We start from the raw sequence: 16,872 nt of genomic DNA, 5'->3' as shown, positions 1-16,872 counted from the left end.
AATTGTCAAAAGCTTTATTAAAAATAAAAGACAAATTAATAACATCTAGTCAAGATTTTGCAAAAAAATCTCTCTAGCCTTTATGGGGTTGTCAGCAAAAAGACAGAAATTGTCGTTTACTTGTATTTATACAATTTATTCATCATATAGCTATAGTGTCATCAGGCTACAGATGATTTATTTCATGGAGTTACTGCTTTCTCTATTTATTAATAAAAACATTCAACAATGTAATAGGAAGTTTGCTGAATATAGACACAGCATCATACTTGGAAAAAAAGTTTAGAAAGCAACATTAACATTTCCAGAAAATGTGTTTTGGATCAAAGTTTGTCATATCCCCTCATTAAAAAAGAAAAACTGAAACATACCCATGATCTAAAGAAAAACTAATTTAAAAAAAGTACTTTTCCCCTTGAAGGTTATTTCTACTCCTGAGCCCCAATGGAAAAATTTTTTCCTGCAAACATGTAACCACGTGTAAAGCCTTATTTTGCAAAAGAAAAATAGTTCCAGGAATTTTTAACGATGAAGTCTTTGCTCATACACTTGACAGGTTGTTTTCGGAACGGCCCACTATGGAAAGGAAGACATATTAGTATTGTACTGTGGGGTTTTCAAATGACACTACTGACCCCCTGTTAGTAGGATGTGCCTTTTGAGCTCTTACCTGTGATAGTTACGGAGCGCTTTGCTGAACCCCTAAAACTCTCTGTTAGCCACACCAGTTTTTGACAGAAGCATATACAACTGTTTTCATCATCAGAGATCCTATCTAAGCAATTGAGCATTTTATTCTAGTTTGTACTAATCATTACTGTATTTTAATCAATTAAGGCTAGATAGCATTGACTTCAAAGACCACGCAAACAACGTGTTAAAATACACGTAAGCCATTTTTAAGATAGCACAATTGAATTTTATCAAAAGTAATCAAAAACTTCTATTGGGGGGAAAAATGATAGCTACAAAACAGTCAATGGTCAGAAGTGAAATTACAGGAGGAAAAGGAATGTAACAGCACTAATGGAAATTTTGTTTACTATTACTTATTTCTTTTTCTAATGATGAAAGAAAAGTTTTTGTTTTGTTTAAAGCAATAAAAGTGGCATCAGGAGATGAAAAGGGCCTAGGAGACAGACCTGGGGCAGGGTCTACATTATGGGCACCATAGGACACAGATAAACCTCCACAGAGTAGTGCTTGAAACAAATTAGCAAACGGCGATGTATTTACAATAGATAAATAATGATAATCATGAAGACAATAACACTAACGATAGTACCTGACCAGGGGCTTGAAAAGGTAGTGGCTCTGACTGAAGCTTTGCAATAAGGAAATACCGCAGCCTTGAATTTGGAATGCCCAGCTGTGAGGAAAGCAGAGAAGTCAGTTACTATAGGAAACTGAAGAGATCTCTATCAACTGTTAGCACCTAGTCAAAACACTCATACAGGTATGCACTTAGCTTCTGCTGGAAAAAATTCTCCTATTGATTTGTGGAAGATTTCTCTGTAGCAAATTCTTAAACTTTTTAAACTGCTGCTTTATACCCTTACTTGAATGAAATAAAGATCGAATCTGATGAATTATATGTCTATGAGCCAGTATCATTTTATATTTCTCGGGTAAGAAGTTATATAGACATTTTCACTTTCATTATTGACAATATAGTCATCTTAAAAAATGAAATTCAAATATAACTATTCTTAGCTATGATTATCTCATTTTATTAAAAAAGGAGGATTCACTAAATTTTAAAAGTTAAAAGGCAATAAATATGAAATAAACTTAAAGAGACGAGATATACTGCCCATGTCCACAGCTGTACATCTAATTTTCAAAACGAGTTTTCCTTTAATTTCAGGGCAAGGAACTGTATAATAAGCTAAAGATGATAAGAGACTAAGAAACACAATGGCTAAAGAAAAAATAGATAGTGATACTAGTAATATCAAAGATCTACCAAATATCTTATCATAACCAATTACTCCAATTTCTTACCCATGAAATAGAAGTAATGTTTACATTTTAATGGCATTTTAATGTTTAATTAAATGGCAATTTAATGTTTGCATTTTAACCAAGAAAAGTAATTAGAAAATTATCATATGTTCATTTACTTTCTATTTTGGATTATTTTGAAGCATTACTAAACTACAGCACATCTAGTTTGGAAATACCAGATGTCACATAGTTTTAAACACTATCCTTTATTTTCTGTATGGAAAGGAAAATAAATTCTCTATGAGCTTCAAGCTATATAATATTTTTCACAAAATATGTATAAATGAATTTATATGCCTGTACTACATTCTTTAGAAAGTAAGATCCATGTCTGAAATAATTCAAGATTTAACTATAATATTAACCTAAATAAACCCATTCTTTTTATTGAAACAAATTCTCTTTGGGAAAATTTATTTAAGAGTTTATAATTGTGGTACCTACAGAAGTTGGAGACAATAGAAATTCTTGGTACTGAAAGCCGCAATTTTCTATTGTTTGTATTAACAGGTCTCTGAAAAGACAAAAGTGAAAGGAAAGAAAAAAGAAAAGCTTTCAACCTGAAGTTGGAAATAGGGTTCTTATATAAAATATTGCACAAAAAACTTCATTTAAAGTGAAAAATGTACCTCTGCTCCAGTTGTTTAGAAAGAGAATGATCGTAGGTCTTACTAAGTCCAGTACTTGAGAAATTACATTTCTCATAAAAAGAGATAATTTCTACTATAAATAAACAAAGCTGCCGGATAATTTATCCAAACTGGTGAGAGTCAGACTCTCGAATCTACTGGTGATAAATTTGCATGGGAATGGAGCTGTATCTGCAGCAAATCAGATTAGGGAGCACTGTTACAGCCTGCAGCTGAATCAAGGACTCAGACAGAAGTTTTCTGTCCGGGTAAGAGAGAAGGGCCCTGACATGGGGCCTGCTTCTCCCATCTAATTGTAGGACAGAAAATGCCTGTAAACGCGGCCAATTCTTACTGAAAACATGCCTGCTTCTAAAGAAATAGGCACCAGTATAAGCAGCCACAATTGAGAAGTATCATTCTCATTAAAATGTGTGCTCTTTCTGGAAAAATTCAAACATATCAAAATGCGAGAGAATCAGTTGAACGTAACTTTGTGATTCTTTACATTATGAATTGGTCAAAATAAATATTAATAAAATATATAACATATATAATGTTAGAATGTACATGTTTATTTGTAAAAACTTTATTCCACAACAGCTCCTACTATAAAATATACCAAGTCTAGGATGAACACAAGACAAATACATTTTTCTACCTTGTAGAAGACACTTCAAAACCTTTAACATTTTCTAAAAGAATATACTTCGGTAATTTCTGCAATCTAAAAAAAAGAAAAAAACAAATGGAATTCCAAACATCTCATTACTAAGAAGGAAGAAGTAGAGAAAATCCTTACTCACAGGAAATATGAGGTAAGTCATTTTCCAAACACTTTTTATAAAAGAATTTTATAAGGGATGGAGACAATTTATATTTTATTCATTTTCCCCCATAAACATGGCACACCTGATAAAGTCAACATTTAAAACGTTCATTTCTATTGAAGTTTATTTCAAAACAAGGGTTCACACAGAGCCTGTGAACTGCACAGCTCAAAGGGCTGCTATTTACACAGAATGGCAGCTTCCAGGGTGGGCACAAATTTCCAGGCCATGGGCACACCACCCACCATCATTAGCATCATTTACATTAACACTGTGAGCAGAAGTAATTCACTCACTGTAGTGGCAACCAGTGAAACTGGCAAATTTGCAGTTACTCTATTAGTCATGACAGAAGATCAAGGACATGCACAGTATCCGACAGCAGCATGCATAACCCACTAATCTCTATAAAATGACAAACATCATACTCTTCCAGATCCAAAGTTTTAAACTTTAGGTAAGCTTGTACAGGAATCTAAGTTTTCACCTTGGGAGAATATTTAGAATATATAAGAAGCTATTCGTCCTTGGATCAGTCACATCACCTTGCAGGCCAATTCTAAAGGGATAAAGAAGGAACAAATGAGTTTATCGAGAACCTTACATAAAGATAGCAAGCCACTTTTAAAAAGTTAAAACCCAGAGAATTAAAATTAGTTGGTCCTTAAAAAAATATGATCATCTTTGTTGCTATAGAGAACAAAATGCATTTATTCATTTAATTAAAAAGAAAAAAGCCTTGCCTATCTAATAAATACACACTATTTATTTCTACAAAATAATACTCCAAATGACTTACATGAGGTAAAGAAGAACAAGAAGTCAATGAAGAATAAAATCAATTACCCTCTTAAAACCCCTTGGTTAAGGAAAGATACACACACACACACACACACACACACACAAGCACACACCCAATTGGCTGATAACACCTTTTGCTCTGATCCAGATGAAACAACAAAAGTTCCGGTGAATGAGCCAGTTGGGTAGGGTGGCAACGGACAGATGATGGCATTGAAGACTAACCACCATCTAAGATGATCAAAGCAGTAGGTAAAACTAAGACAGTCTCATCCAATGTAAATGGGAAAGACTTAAGCTGAAGGCTTGATTCTACAAGCAGGAGTTGCAACTTGGTTACACTAACTAGGTCAAAACAGCTCATATAAACAAGTAGTATTTGGACCAGCAAGTAGATCTTATAAGAAGCATTCCACATAATCAAGAATCAAGCAGAAAGGAAGACTTGGATTGGGCCAGTAGCAGAGGACCAAGTTCTAAGACCTTACTACTTATTAGCGTCATGGTCCTAAATAAGTTACTTGATATCACTTGTCAGTTTCCTCATAGCAGATAGCAAGGTCAAAATCATTGGTGGCTCTGAGGCTCAGATGGGAGATTAGAGAATAGATTTGATTAGAAAAGGACAGAATGAGAAGAATCCAAGATTTCTGAGGAATCTACTCAGCAGCTGGAGTGAGGCTAAGACAGAGTGGGAATAGCAGCAGGGAAGATACAGGGCCCGCTGCAGTGACACATGCATCTTCACAGTGCTGGGGCTGCATTCTGTTCTGTGCCTCCTGCCTATTGTAAACAGGTCACATGCTTTCATACGCTTGGAGCCATCTTTACGTGGAATGCCCTCTGCCTTCTCTGATAAATTCCCAGTCTGCTTTTTGAGACACAGTTCAGATATCTCTGAAAGAATTCCTCTCTCCTGGTATGTAGCAAGCCATTTTCTCTTCTGTGCTCTCATGGCACTTTCAGCATTAATTTATCATACAGCTTATATCACATTATAATTATTTGTCAGTCATTCCCCTTAGACGACAAGTTCCTTATGGATGGGAACTATAGCATCAAAAGGAATGCCTGGCATATAGGTGTACAATAAACCCCTGGGGAATTAATTTCCTTAAGAGCTGTTTAAGTAAATCAAAACCTAGGTGGAAATTAAGCATGAGAATATTCATTTAAATTAGAATATTTATTACAAGTGATATCGCACTTAAATTCATATTATATATTTAAACAGGAACACATGAAATAATTGATAAACCCTGGCTCTGACATTTTCTAATTGTATGGCCATGGGAAAGTTACTGAACCCTTCTATGCCTCAGTTTCTCACCTGTACAATGATGATAATACTAATGCCTATCCCATAAGCTTGTTAAATTAAATGGCATATCCCATGTAAGATGCTTAGAGGATTGTTACTATTATTATTATTTAAAATAATAAAAATATTATTATGAAAACTATCTGAATGAAGATGGATTAGTCAAGATTTTCATCTAAGATACAATTCCCTGAAAAAGCCAAATAAATAATATATATAATAAAAAAATGAATTGCAACATAGCCATAAGAGGTCAGAATTATTAAATGTACATATGAATTTTGAGAAATGTATTCAATCTTCACTACCTTTTAAATTTTACAGTTAAATGATCTAAAACTTGAATATTTATTATGGAAATTTACTTTGATTAATCAGTGTTAGATATTCCTGAATGCTCATTAGTTTAAATAATTTCAGGTAATTGGGGTCAGAAATAAACATTGTATCTTAGGCAGGTACAAGACAGATCCTAGACAGTCTCTGTAAATCTACTACTGACCAAAAACATTGTTCATTTGGCAGTAATTGCTGTTTCCTTTATGATTAATGATGAATTATAAACATAAGTAGATAAAAAGAATTATTTATAAAAAATTTCAAAACTACGAAGATGCAGCTGATGAACTTCAAAGTATCTATGCTTGAAACGATGGTACAATCTGATTAGTGAGCCCTTCGAAAGTCCTCTTCCTCAACAGAGCAATATTTATCATACATACCTTGTGAATGGCTGACAGGGCGGGCTCATTAAAATCATATTGAAAGATAATCTGTCAAACTCTTCTAGTGTAATGCCCTAAGGAATGAACATTTTGAAAAAAGAAAAGAATATAAAAACATGCATAGAATCGGGAAGAAGCAAAAATGCTACCTAATTATAACTGAATATATCAGAAATTACAACAGTTTCTATAACACAATATTTTTCAAATCAACTTCAGTTAAACTGACTTTCCAAAGCAATCTTGTGAAGAAAGTGGAGCAGTAAAGGGAAGCTATGAAAAATTAAGTGACTTCCCCTAAGCCCCAGAGCCAGCCACAGCAGAGCTGGAACACTGGTTTCCTGGATCTGAAACACTTCATGCCTTTAGATGCCTCAAGTCTAACCCTCTTCTGTTTTCTAGAATCAAACATGGAAAACTTTATTTTATAATTAATGATTTTCAGTATAGGGTCTAGGAAATTTTTAACCCCTATCAATAGTATATTTTACTTAGAAAATGTGATATACTGACCAGTTGGCATCTCTTTCATGTTTATGTGTCTTAATATACCACCAAATGGAAAAAGATCCAGTTTTCATACATCCACAATTATTAGATTGTTTTACAGTTGTATGTTGTGAAAGAACTTCCGTACACAGTTGGCAGTGAAGATAATATTAATCAAAATAATCCCTACTTGACTAAGTAGTTGAAAAATGTTCTATTTTGCTCTCATTTTATATACCAGAGCTTGCCAATTCTCATTAAGCACTGAGTGTACAGGCTTAGCTGGACATTTAAAGTGACAAGAGAGAATCACAATCTTCCTAATTATGATACATTTCTAAGAAGTTTAAGTACACGAATAAGGCATGGAAAGCTTTATTTTGAGTTCTGTAAAGAGTGAGTTAATCTGGGGAACACAGCAGTTGCCTCTATTATATTAGAAGTTTGAATGCACACGTCTGTCATTTCTAAATCACAGGCATTTAAGATAAATACACAAAATGAAATAAAAATTAAATGTTTTGAATAATTCCTAAAGCACCTCTAGAACTGTGGGTTCTAAAGAAAACAATCTGAAAATCATACACAGAACAGTCTGCCAGAAAACCTAGGGCAGGAAGTACAATGAGACAGCACATTATATTCAAGTTAAATAGCCCATCAACACAGGGCCATGATGAGAAGCAACTTATTGGTTTCACAACTGAAGGTGGATTGATTACAGCTAAATTCCTAAAAGTAGGGTAAAAATAAAACAATAGTCATTTACATCAGGAGCATCCTATAAAGGAAGTAAACAGAGTTAATCCCTCCGATACAACTAGACATAAAAAATTACATTTTAAACGATTGTTGAAAATAGTGAATTTTTTTTTTCTTTGAGGAAGATTAGCCCTGACCTAACATCTGCTGCCAATTCTCCTCTTTTTGCTGAGGAAGGCTGGCCCTGAGCTAACATCTTCCTCTACTTTATATGTGGGATCCAAACCAGTGAACCCCGGGCCGCCAAAGCTGAACGTGCGCACTTAACCGCTGCCCCACCAGGCCGGCCCCCAAAATAGTGATTTTTTTTTATAGTACAATCCAAATGATAGACCAGTCATGCAAAAAATAATCACTCAAACTATTCACAATTTATTTAACCTGGCATTCTAGGTCAATGACTGTACTGGAATTCAAGAAAGTAGTTATGGAGATACACAAATTAACTTTAAAAACTTGCTATTTTAAAGCTAATGTGAATCCATTCTTCCATAACCTGGCAACACAAGTTAATAAAAACATCTTTGCTTTCAGAGAATATTAGATAAACTCACTGTGGTAACACTGTTTATCGCACGTTGATTAGCAGTTTTATTTGTCGCCCTACTTGCTTTATTTTTCTTTTCTCAGAAACTTTCCTGGCTATTTTTATACTTAATTGTCATCTAAACTTCACAAAGAACTTGGTAGATTAGAAAACAACAACTTTTGACTATTTTAGTGAATTTATAGTTAATCTAAGGAGAACTAAAGTTTGTAAAATATTCAGTCTCCTATCCAATACCACAACATACTTCCACTTTTCAAGTCTCGTTTATTCCCATGTGGGTCATGAAGATTTCTTGTTAGGTTTATTTCTCAGTGTTTAGAAGTTTTGTGTTATTACTATAAATAGAAACTTTCTTCAGTTATATTTTCTAACAAGTTTTTGTTTGTAAGTAAGTAACAAGTTTTATTTGTTTAGTAAGCTATTGGGATTACATTTTTGTAACCAGCCTCCTTATTAAATGCACTCATTGTTCCTTATACTATTTTTAGTTAATGCTTTTGCGTTTTCCAGGTATATTCAATTATTCTTTTGAATCTTCCTTAATATTTATATACTATTTCTCTTGTGTGAATGAATTAGCTAATATCTACAACAATATTAAATAATAGTGGACATTTTTGTCTTAGTCATTATTTTAATTATAGAATGCTTTAAAAATTTTATGTTTAGCATGTTACTGAATTGGGAGATATGTATATGTGTACGTGTGTTTAAACAAATGTAAATACCCGTACACAAACTTGCACATACAAAGCCAGTGAGTAACATATATATCTTGTGGTAGTATTCATATGTTCTAATTTTATTAAGAGAGATTAAAAACAATCAGAAAGACACTGTATTTTGTCAAATGTTTTCAGACATATAGTTTCATTGTTTCCAATTATTAACATGCTGAATAATATTAATAGAATTCCTAATAGTAAACTACATTTGTATTTCCAAAACAGAATTCATTTTGGTCACGCTATATTATTCTTTTAATGTGCTTGTGATCTATTTGTTCATATTTTACAGTTATGCATCGAGTGACGACAGGGATACATTCTGAGAAATGTGTTGTCAGGTGTTTGACCCTTCTACAAACATCATAGAGTGCACTTACACAAACGTAGATGGTATAGGCTACTACACACCTAGGCCCTACAGTACTAATCTAATGGGACCACTGTTGTATACGTGGTGTCATTGACTGAAATGTCATTATGTGGCACATGACTGTACTTAGAATTCCTGAGTTTATATTCGTAACACAATGGTTTTTCTATTTTGTGGCATATGTAGGTATTCAGTAAAAATTTATTGAGTAGATATTTCCTACCATTTCCTGCCCTATGAGCCCTGATTTACGTTGTGCATGAATGCTCATGACAGTTACATCTTTCTTGAGGATGTACCAATCATCCTAATAAGTAAATTTCTACGACTCTTAAATAGTTTTTGCTTTGAAATATATCTTATCTTATCCCTATCTTATCTCATATCAATTCTGAAACTCTTGTTATCTTTTGTTACCATTTGCCTGGTATTTGTCCATTGTTTTAGGCACAGTATGCTGCTCATTAAACAATGTTCATAAATTAATCCACCAATATTTCAGACTATTTACTCTATGCCAGGGATTGTGCTAAGGGTGGAAACACAACGATGAACAAACTGCTCACATGAAGTTTATAGCACTAATTTCTCATTTGCTACTTAGATTAATTGAAGATTTTAGTTTATTACTAGCTATCTTCATAAGTGAGGAGTCCTGCTCCTGTGAAAAACTTACATGCGATTTTCAGGCTCGACTACAGGCAATTACACAGCCTTACGGCAGGCCTCACTGGGGAAGCGGTCCTCCCTACTCCAGGCTTGGGGCAGTCAAGGTCTCAGGCTCCCTGGCAGGCCCTGTTCTTCACATCTTCACATATCTGCATTCCTAGTCGCAAAGCCTTCATTCCTATGTCTCTTTATCTGAGCCCTTGGCAGAGGTCCTCTTCAGGAGTCTCTGCCAAGGTCTGCTTGGGGATGGAGGGGAGACCTTGAAGATACTTTGGCCCACTCTAACTAGCACCCAGCGCTTTCCACTCCTAGCCTTCCCCCGCCTTGCCCTTCCCCCAATGCCAGAGGCTCCCTCAACAGTAAGTCAACCCTCACAACTGTGTTGGCCCACCTGACTCTCCACCCGTGTGCTGTTCCATAGGGAAATGGAACAGGGGGTGTCGGCATTTTCTCTGCTTTTTAAAGACTTGCACACACCACCACAGTAAGTGATTCAAGGCTTCACTCTTTCATTTTCGCCTTGTTGCTTTAATCACCTACTCTGAGCCCTGACGGCTCAGCTCCCTTTCCCAGCTCAGCCAAGCTACTGACAGTAACATTAAACAATGCCCTAAAAATCCATAACTTCATTTATCTTTCAAAGAATAGACATAGTTTTTGAGTCTCACTTTCTCTTCCTACTCCAATTACATTATTTTTACCCTGCAAAGATTTACACTTTCACCTTGTTTTCCAATCATAATTTCTTTCCTAACACGGCAGCTTCATTCCTGGGTTCTCTATGTCAATTCATCTCTTGCTTAGCTAGAGTAAGTGGTTGAGCTATTTTTTCAATAAGAGCTCATGGGTGCTATAGCTCATGACTTACTGCAGGTTTTATTTTAGGAGAATTTTTATTGATTTCTGCTAATATTTTTGTTCCATTTATTTTATTCTCTTCTTTGGAGGCACTAATTATGTTTATTATGGATCACGTTTGCTTCAGTAGTCACTCATCATTTATTCTGCAACATTTTGATCCGTGTTTTTTCCATTTTATTTTGCTTTATTTATCTCAAGTCCCATCCTTCATGACTCTGCAGTTCTGTCCATTTTACTTTTTGCTACTCTGATATTTCTTTCATTTCTATAATGGCTTTGTTTTTCTCCTGTTGCTTTTTTTCAGATTCCTGATATTTTTCAAGTCCTATTATTGTCTTATTGCTTTTTGAGCTGTTGTATATATTTATTGAAGCTCTTCTTTTGAAGATAACAGGTTTTATTTAACGCTTCAAGTTCATGGAGATGTGTTTGTCAGAAATTTTCTTCTACTTCCTAACATAATTTTTCTGTTGTATGTTGTTTTTTAATTTATGTTTCTTACCTCCTTTTAAAAAAACTGTATTAGTCTAGCCTCGAACTGGTTCCTTTCTAATTATGTCATTTTTTAATGGTGGCTACTTGGACCTAGGAGTTTGCTAAGAGAGAAGGTGGAACAGTGGCAGCTCCACGTGGTGCTTTGCCCCACACTGCCTCTGAGAAAAACAGACAGTGTCCTAAGAGCCCGTCTGTCCCTCATCCACGTGCTGGCACTCAGGGCGAGCAGGAGGTCTGCAGAGGCTGCAGCAACACTTTTAGCCTAGCGATCTAGACTTTTTAAACGTTTCTTCTGACTTTGAACAAACAATTTCTGGGTATATTTTGTCTTCTCCCTTGGCATTCATTCCTTCTTGATTCTTCACAAGAAAAGTAGAGGTTTGCATGCAATTTTGCCATTCTCATTCAATTCTGTTCCATTTCCACTGCATTTGACACTATTCTTCCTCATTTTCTTTTCTGTTTTGGCTTATGGCTAAATCTGATTTTCATTAATAATGGTTTTCCATCCACTCTTTTCCCTTCTTTTCTTATTTCTATTAGGAAAAGAAACAAAGTTTTGGAACAGAAATATCTTTTTTATGCCATATTCAATCAGAAGTCCCAAAGACAACTGCCTACAAGTCCAACTTCTGCACTAAATAGTAAGTTTTTGAAGGCAAAGACTATATCTTCGTCACATTTGTGTTCCTGCTAAGGGTTCAAATAGCTTGCGTGAAGAAAATGTTCAAAAGATCAGTACACGTTGTTTCATAAAACTTAAAATCCCTAAAGCCTCTCATTACGCCTATGTCCTCCGTTAACCTTCTATTCCTTTTTGAAACATGACCTTCAACGTAGTTCCTACACATTTGACCGAGACATAATACACTCCTCCCACATGAGAACGGGGCTGAAGGGAATATCAAAGGAGAGATGAAAAGCCGTAGGAAGCAGACTGCCGTTTCTTATAGACGCCACTTTAATGAACTGATCTCCTTTCCACTGAGCTAGAGGCACCACCTCTGTTCTTCCCTGTCCCTAGCCTTCTTATAGCATATGCAGATAATGGGATTTCTTATCATCTATTAAAACTGAGACTGAAATATAATTACTACCAGAAAAACAGATACAGACACATTATTCTAAACCCCCCAAATTTCTGTTGGCACGTACTTGGGAACCCTAATCAGTCCCCAAATACATAAAGTATCGCACAGTTTCTCTTAGCAGGTGAAACAGAAAGGGAGGTCAAATTGCTGGAAGCAGACTTTCAATGGGTGCTTTATGGAGAGTTTATTTTTATTTTATATTTGTGTAGTGAGGGGAAGCTCTGGCTGAATTGGGCTTTTGGCTGACCTACTTTTAAGTATTTACACTTAATTTAAATGTAGATTAAACTTTTAAAAATAAAGTAACTTGCTGCCATACTCTATATTACAGAAATTCTGGAACCTAAATGCATATGTCTGCATTTTAGAGTCAATTCAAAATTACTTATTAGTAGGTATCTTTCTTCTGACCATGTATTTCTTTTTGCCCTACCCCCCATGATGAAATGGGTAGACTGTCATTTGCAATAATTTTCATGAAATGCACTGCTGTTACTTACTGTAAAGATGACGTTGTGTCCATAATACTTCTCTCTATGATGCCCATGGGAAAAGAATTCTGTTCTCAATACCAGGGATAAAGGTTCTTCAATATATAAATAAATTACTTCTAACTTTTGGATACCCAATCATATTGCTCAAAAATGTTATCATTTTATACTGGCTCAAAGAAACCTTAAAACCAATATGTTATATAAATAAAATGTGACATATCCACACAACGGAATGTTATTTAGCCATAAAAGAAATGAAGGGGCCAGCCCAGTGGCGCAGCAGTTAAGTTCGCATGTTCTGCTTCGGCGGCCCAGGGTTTGCCAGTTTGGATCCCGGGTGCGGACATGGCACTGCTTGGCAAGCCATGCTGTGGTAGGCGTCCCACATGTAAAGCAGAGGAAGATGGGCACGGATGTTAGCTCAGGGCCAGTCTTCCTCAGCAAAAGAGGAGGATTGGCAGCAGTTAGCTCAGGGCTAATCTTCCTCAAAAAAAAAAAAAAAGAAATGAAGTATGGATACATGCTACAATGGATGAACCTTGAAAGCATTATGCTAAGAGCAAGAATCCAGGGGCCAGCCCCATGGTGTGGTGGTTAAGTTCTGTGCACTATGCTTCAGGAGCCCAGGTTCGCAGGTTCGGATCCTGTGCATGGACCTACACCACTCGTCAGCCATGCTGTGGCAGCAACCTACATACAAAATAGAGAAAGACTGCCACAGGTGTTAGTTCAGGGTGAATCTTCCTCAAGCAAAGAGGAAGACTGGCAATAGACAGTAGCTCAGGGCTAATCTTCCTCAGCAGAAAAAAAAGAGAAAAGAATTCAGACCAAAAGGCCACAGATTATATGATTCCATATAATTATATGAAATGTCCAGAATAGTCTATAGAGACAGAAAGTAGATTAGCAGTTTCCAGTGGCTGGGGATGAGGAGAAATGGGGAGTGACTGCAGGATTACTTTTTAGGGTGATGAAAATGTTATGGAATTAGAAAGTGGTAATGGTTGCACATCTTAGTAAATATACAAAAAACCACTGAATTATACACTTTAAAATGGTGAAGTTCATAGCATGTAAAGCATATCTAAATTTAAAAAACCAGATTTGTAAGATGTTTTCTTCTGCCTGTGAGGGAGTATGTTCTATAGGACTTACCTTCCTTCTCAAAAAAGAAAACTGTATGAAATGTAATAACTATTTTCATGTATTGGACCACAGGCAGTGGAAGAAAAGGAAATCCAACAGTCCCTGGTAATGTAGATGTGTTAAAGAGAGAATGGAGTTCAGGAAGGTCAAGGTGGCTAGAATTTGCAAGGCAGACTACTAGACAGAAGGAAGCTACACAGAGAAAGGAATGCAGGAGTCCACATAGCATTCCCTTTGAGTGTCTTGTTGAATATCAGTCTGTGCATGCATCAGGTAAAATGCCATGAGGTAGGAAAAAGAACAACTGTTGAGAAAAGGACAATTACTAGGAATCTGCAAGCCAAAAAATTCCCAGGTCTCAGGGCTGGCAATCATTTGAATTACCACTCAGAGTAGTGAGACCTAGTTGAGTACATGGGGCATTTAACAGATGTCTAAGAAAGGTCCTAGCTTAGTAGTGGGATTAGACTACCTTACAGCAAAGGCTACTTAAGACCCACTTGTAAAATGCTTAGAAACAAACCTCGAAAAAATCAAGCTGATCTATAATTAACTGTCTGTGAGAACAAAATCCAACATTATTTAAGAGATTACAATAAACTCCAACACTCAGAAATGTAAAACCTACAATGTCCCGCTCCTAATAAAAAATTACCAGAATGCTAAGAAACAGGATAATGTGACCCATAACTGAGGGGTGGGGTGGGGTGGAAAACCATCCATAGAAACAAACCCAGCCATGGGAGAGATGATGGAACTGGCAAAGATTTTAAAACAGTCATCAGAAATATCAATGTGCTCAAAGACCTGAAGGAAACAAAAACATCATGAGACCAATAGAAGAAATAAAAAAGAATGAGTTCAAAAGTCTAGAAATGAAAAACAAAATATCTGAAATAAAAGATTTACACACTGAAAAAAAAAAACCTGAAAATACAATAATATAGTGTGCTTCTGAAATGAAGCACACAGAGGAAAACAAACTAAAAATGAATACTCTCAGTGACCAATAGAATAACATGAAGGGATCTAATTATGCATAATTGGAGGTGAAGAGAAGATGGAGAACAGAGAAAATATTTTAAGCAATAATGGCCAAAACCTTCATAAATTTGAGGAAAACAATAAACAAGAAAAGAAAAATAAGGCCCAAGCAGTATGAATAAAGAAAAATACACAAAAGCACATTAAAATAAAATTCTTGAAAATAAGTGATAAAGACAAAATTATTATTATTTATTTATTTTGGTGATGAAGATTGGCCCTGAGCTATTATCTGTTGCCAATCTTCCTCTTTTTGCTTGAGGAAAATTGCCCCTGAACTCACATCTGTGCCAGTCTTCCTCTATTTTATGTGGGATGCCACCACAGCATGGCTTGAGAAGTGGTGCTAGGTCCATGCCTGGGATCTGAAGCTGTGAACCCTGGACCATCGAAGTGGAGTGCACGAACCTAACCATTAAGCCACTGGGCCGGCCCCTAAAGACAAAATTTAACTGTAGCAAAAGAAAGACAAAAATAGATTAAGAGCAATAAAAATAAGAATTATACACTTCCAGTCAGAAATTAAGCAAATCAGATAATAATGGAAATTTTTTAAAATTCATATTATGCTATGAAATGAAAATATCTTTCAAAGATGAATGCAACCAAGGATTCAATGAAAATTATATTTCACAATGAAGACAAAATATTTTTTCACTCAAAAAGAGCTCAGACAATTTGTAACCTGCCAATGTGTACATGACAAAAGACGCTAAAAGAGGTTTTTCAGGAAGAAAGAAAATTATATCACATGCAAATTTTGATTTGAAAAAAAAAAGAGTGGAGAGTGCCGAATATAGTAGATATGTAGGTAAATATAAAATACTTCCATGCTCTTTTTAAAACTCTTTAATAGACATTTGACTACTTAATCTAAAAACAATATATTTTGGGGGTTATAACACATGTAGCGGTAATATGCATGACAATAATTGCAAAACAGGCAGGGGGGACAAATGGAAGTATACTGTTGTAATTTATACATGAAGTGCTATAATGTTATTTGAAAGTGGGCTCCCATAAATTAAAGATGCATATTGTAAACCCTAGAGCATCCACTAAGAAAATAAAGCAGATATATCTAAGAAGATATACCTAATAAACCATTAGTGGAGAATAATGAAATATTTAAAAATCAAAAAGAAGGCAGGAAAAGAGGGGAAAATGAACAAAAACAGAGTAGAAAAATAGAAAGCAAATAACATAGAAAAATTAAATCTAACAATATTGCTAACAAGTTAAATGTAAATGGCACAAACACTCCAATTAAAAAGCAGAGATTGTCAACCTGAATAAAAAAGCAAGACCCAACTATATCTACAATAAATCTAATTTAAATATAAAGACAGGATAAAATTTAAAGGATGGAAGATAAATACATAAAAACACTAATCATAACACAACAGAAGTGGCTATAAAAACATCAGGAAAAACAGACTTCAGAACAAAAAATATTTCTTGGGGGTAAAGAGGGACATTTCATAATGACAAAGGAGTCAATCGACCAAAAAAAAAATCAATCATAAAGTATATACAGTTAATAACAGAGCTTCAGGATAAAATGAAGCAAAAACTGACAACACTGAAAGGAGAGAGAGAGACATTCACAGTTGTAGTTGGAGATCACAACACCCTTCTCTCAGCAACTGAGAGGAAAAAGATCATTTAGGATACAAAAGAATTGAACAACATTATCAACGGACTTGACCTAATTGAAATTTATAGAACATTACACCCAACAAAAATAGAATAGACATTCTTTTCAACAGCACAGAGCATTCAGTAGACAAGGTGAATGCTGAGCCATAACACATCTCAACAAATGTAAAATAACTGAAACCATACACAGTATGACCACAA

The 16,872-nt window shown here is 35.2% G+C and overlaps 1 protein-coding gene across 6 annotated transcripts in view; it reads right to left on the bottom strand.

Annotated features, from left to right (window-relative positions):
* Positions 1-16,872, bottom strand: part of TRDMT1 (tRNA aspartic acid methyltransferase 1) — a 58,772-nt gene that overhangs the window by 17,239 nt on the left and 24,661 nt on the right. For all 6 annotated transcript variants that reach the window (XM_046679867.1, XM_046679866.1, XM_046679868.1 and 3 more), the window contains 5 exons: positions 6,311-6,387; positions 3,954-4,025; positions 3,298-3,363; positions 2,452-2,521; positions 1,286-1,369 (listed from right to left, as the gene is read on the bottom strand). In XM_046679867.1, coding sequence (XP_046535823.1) covers positions 1,286-1,369; positions 2,452-2,521; positions 3,298-3,363; positions 3,954-4,025; positions 6,311-6,387 — 369 coding nt within the window. The remainder of the gene's footprint in view (positions 1-1,285; positions 1,370-2,451; positions 2,522-3,297; positions 3,364-3,953; positions 4,026-6,310; positions 6,388-16,872) is intronic.

Source organism: Equus quagga, chromosome 12 (genome assembly GCF_021613505.1).
Source record: "Equus quagga isolate Etosha38 chromosome 12, UCLA_HA_Equagga_1.0, whole genome shotgun sequence".
Classification (NCBI taxonomy): Eukaryota; Metazoa; Chordata; class Mammalia; order Perissodactyla; family Equidae; genus Equus; species Equus quagga.
The sequence above is the reverse complement of the archived record's forward strand: the minus strand, read 5'-3'. Positions and strand labels throughout refer to the sequence as shown.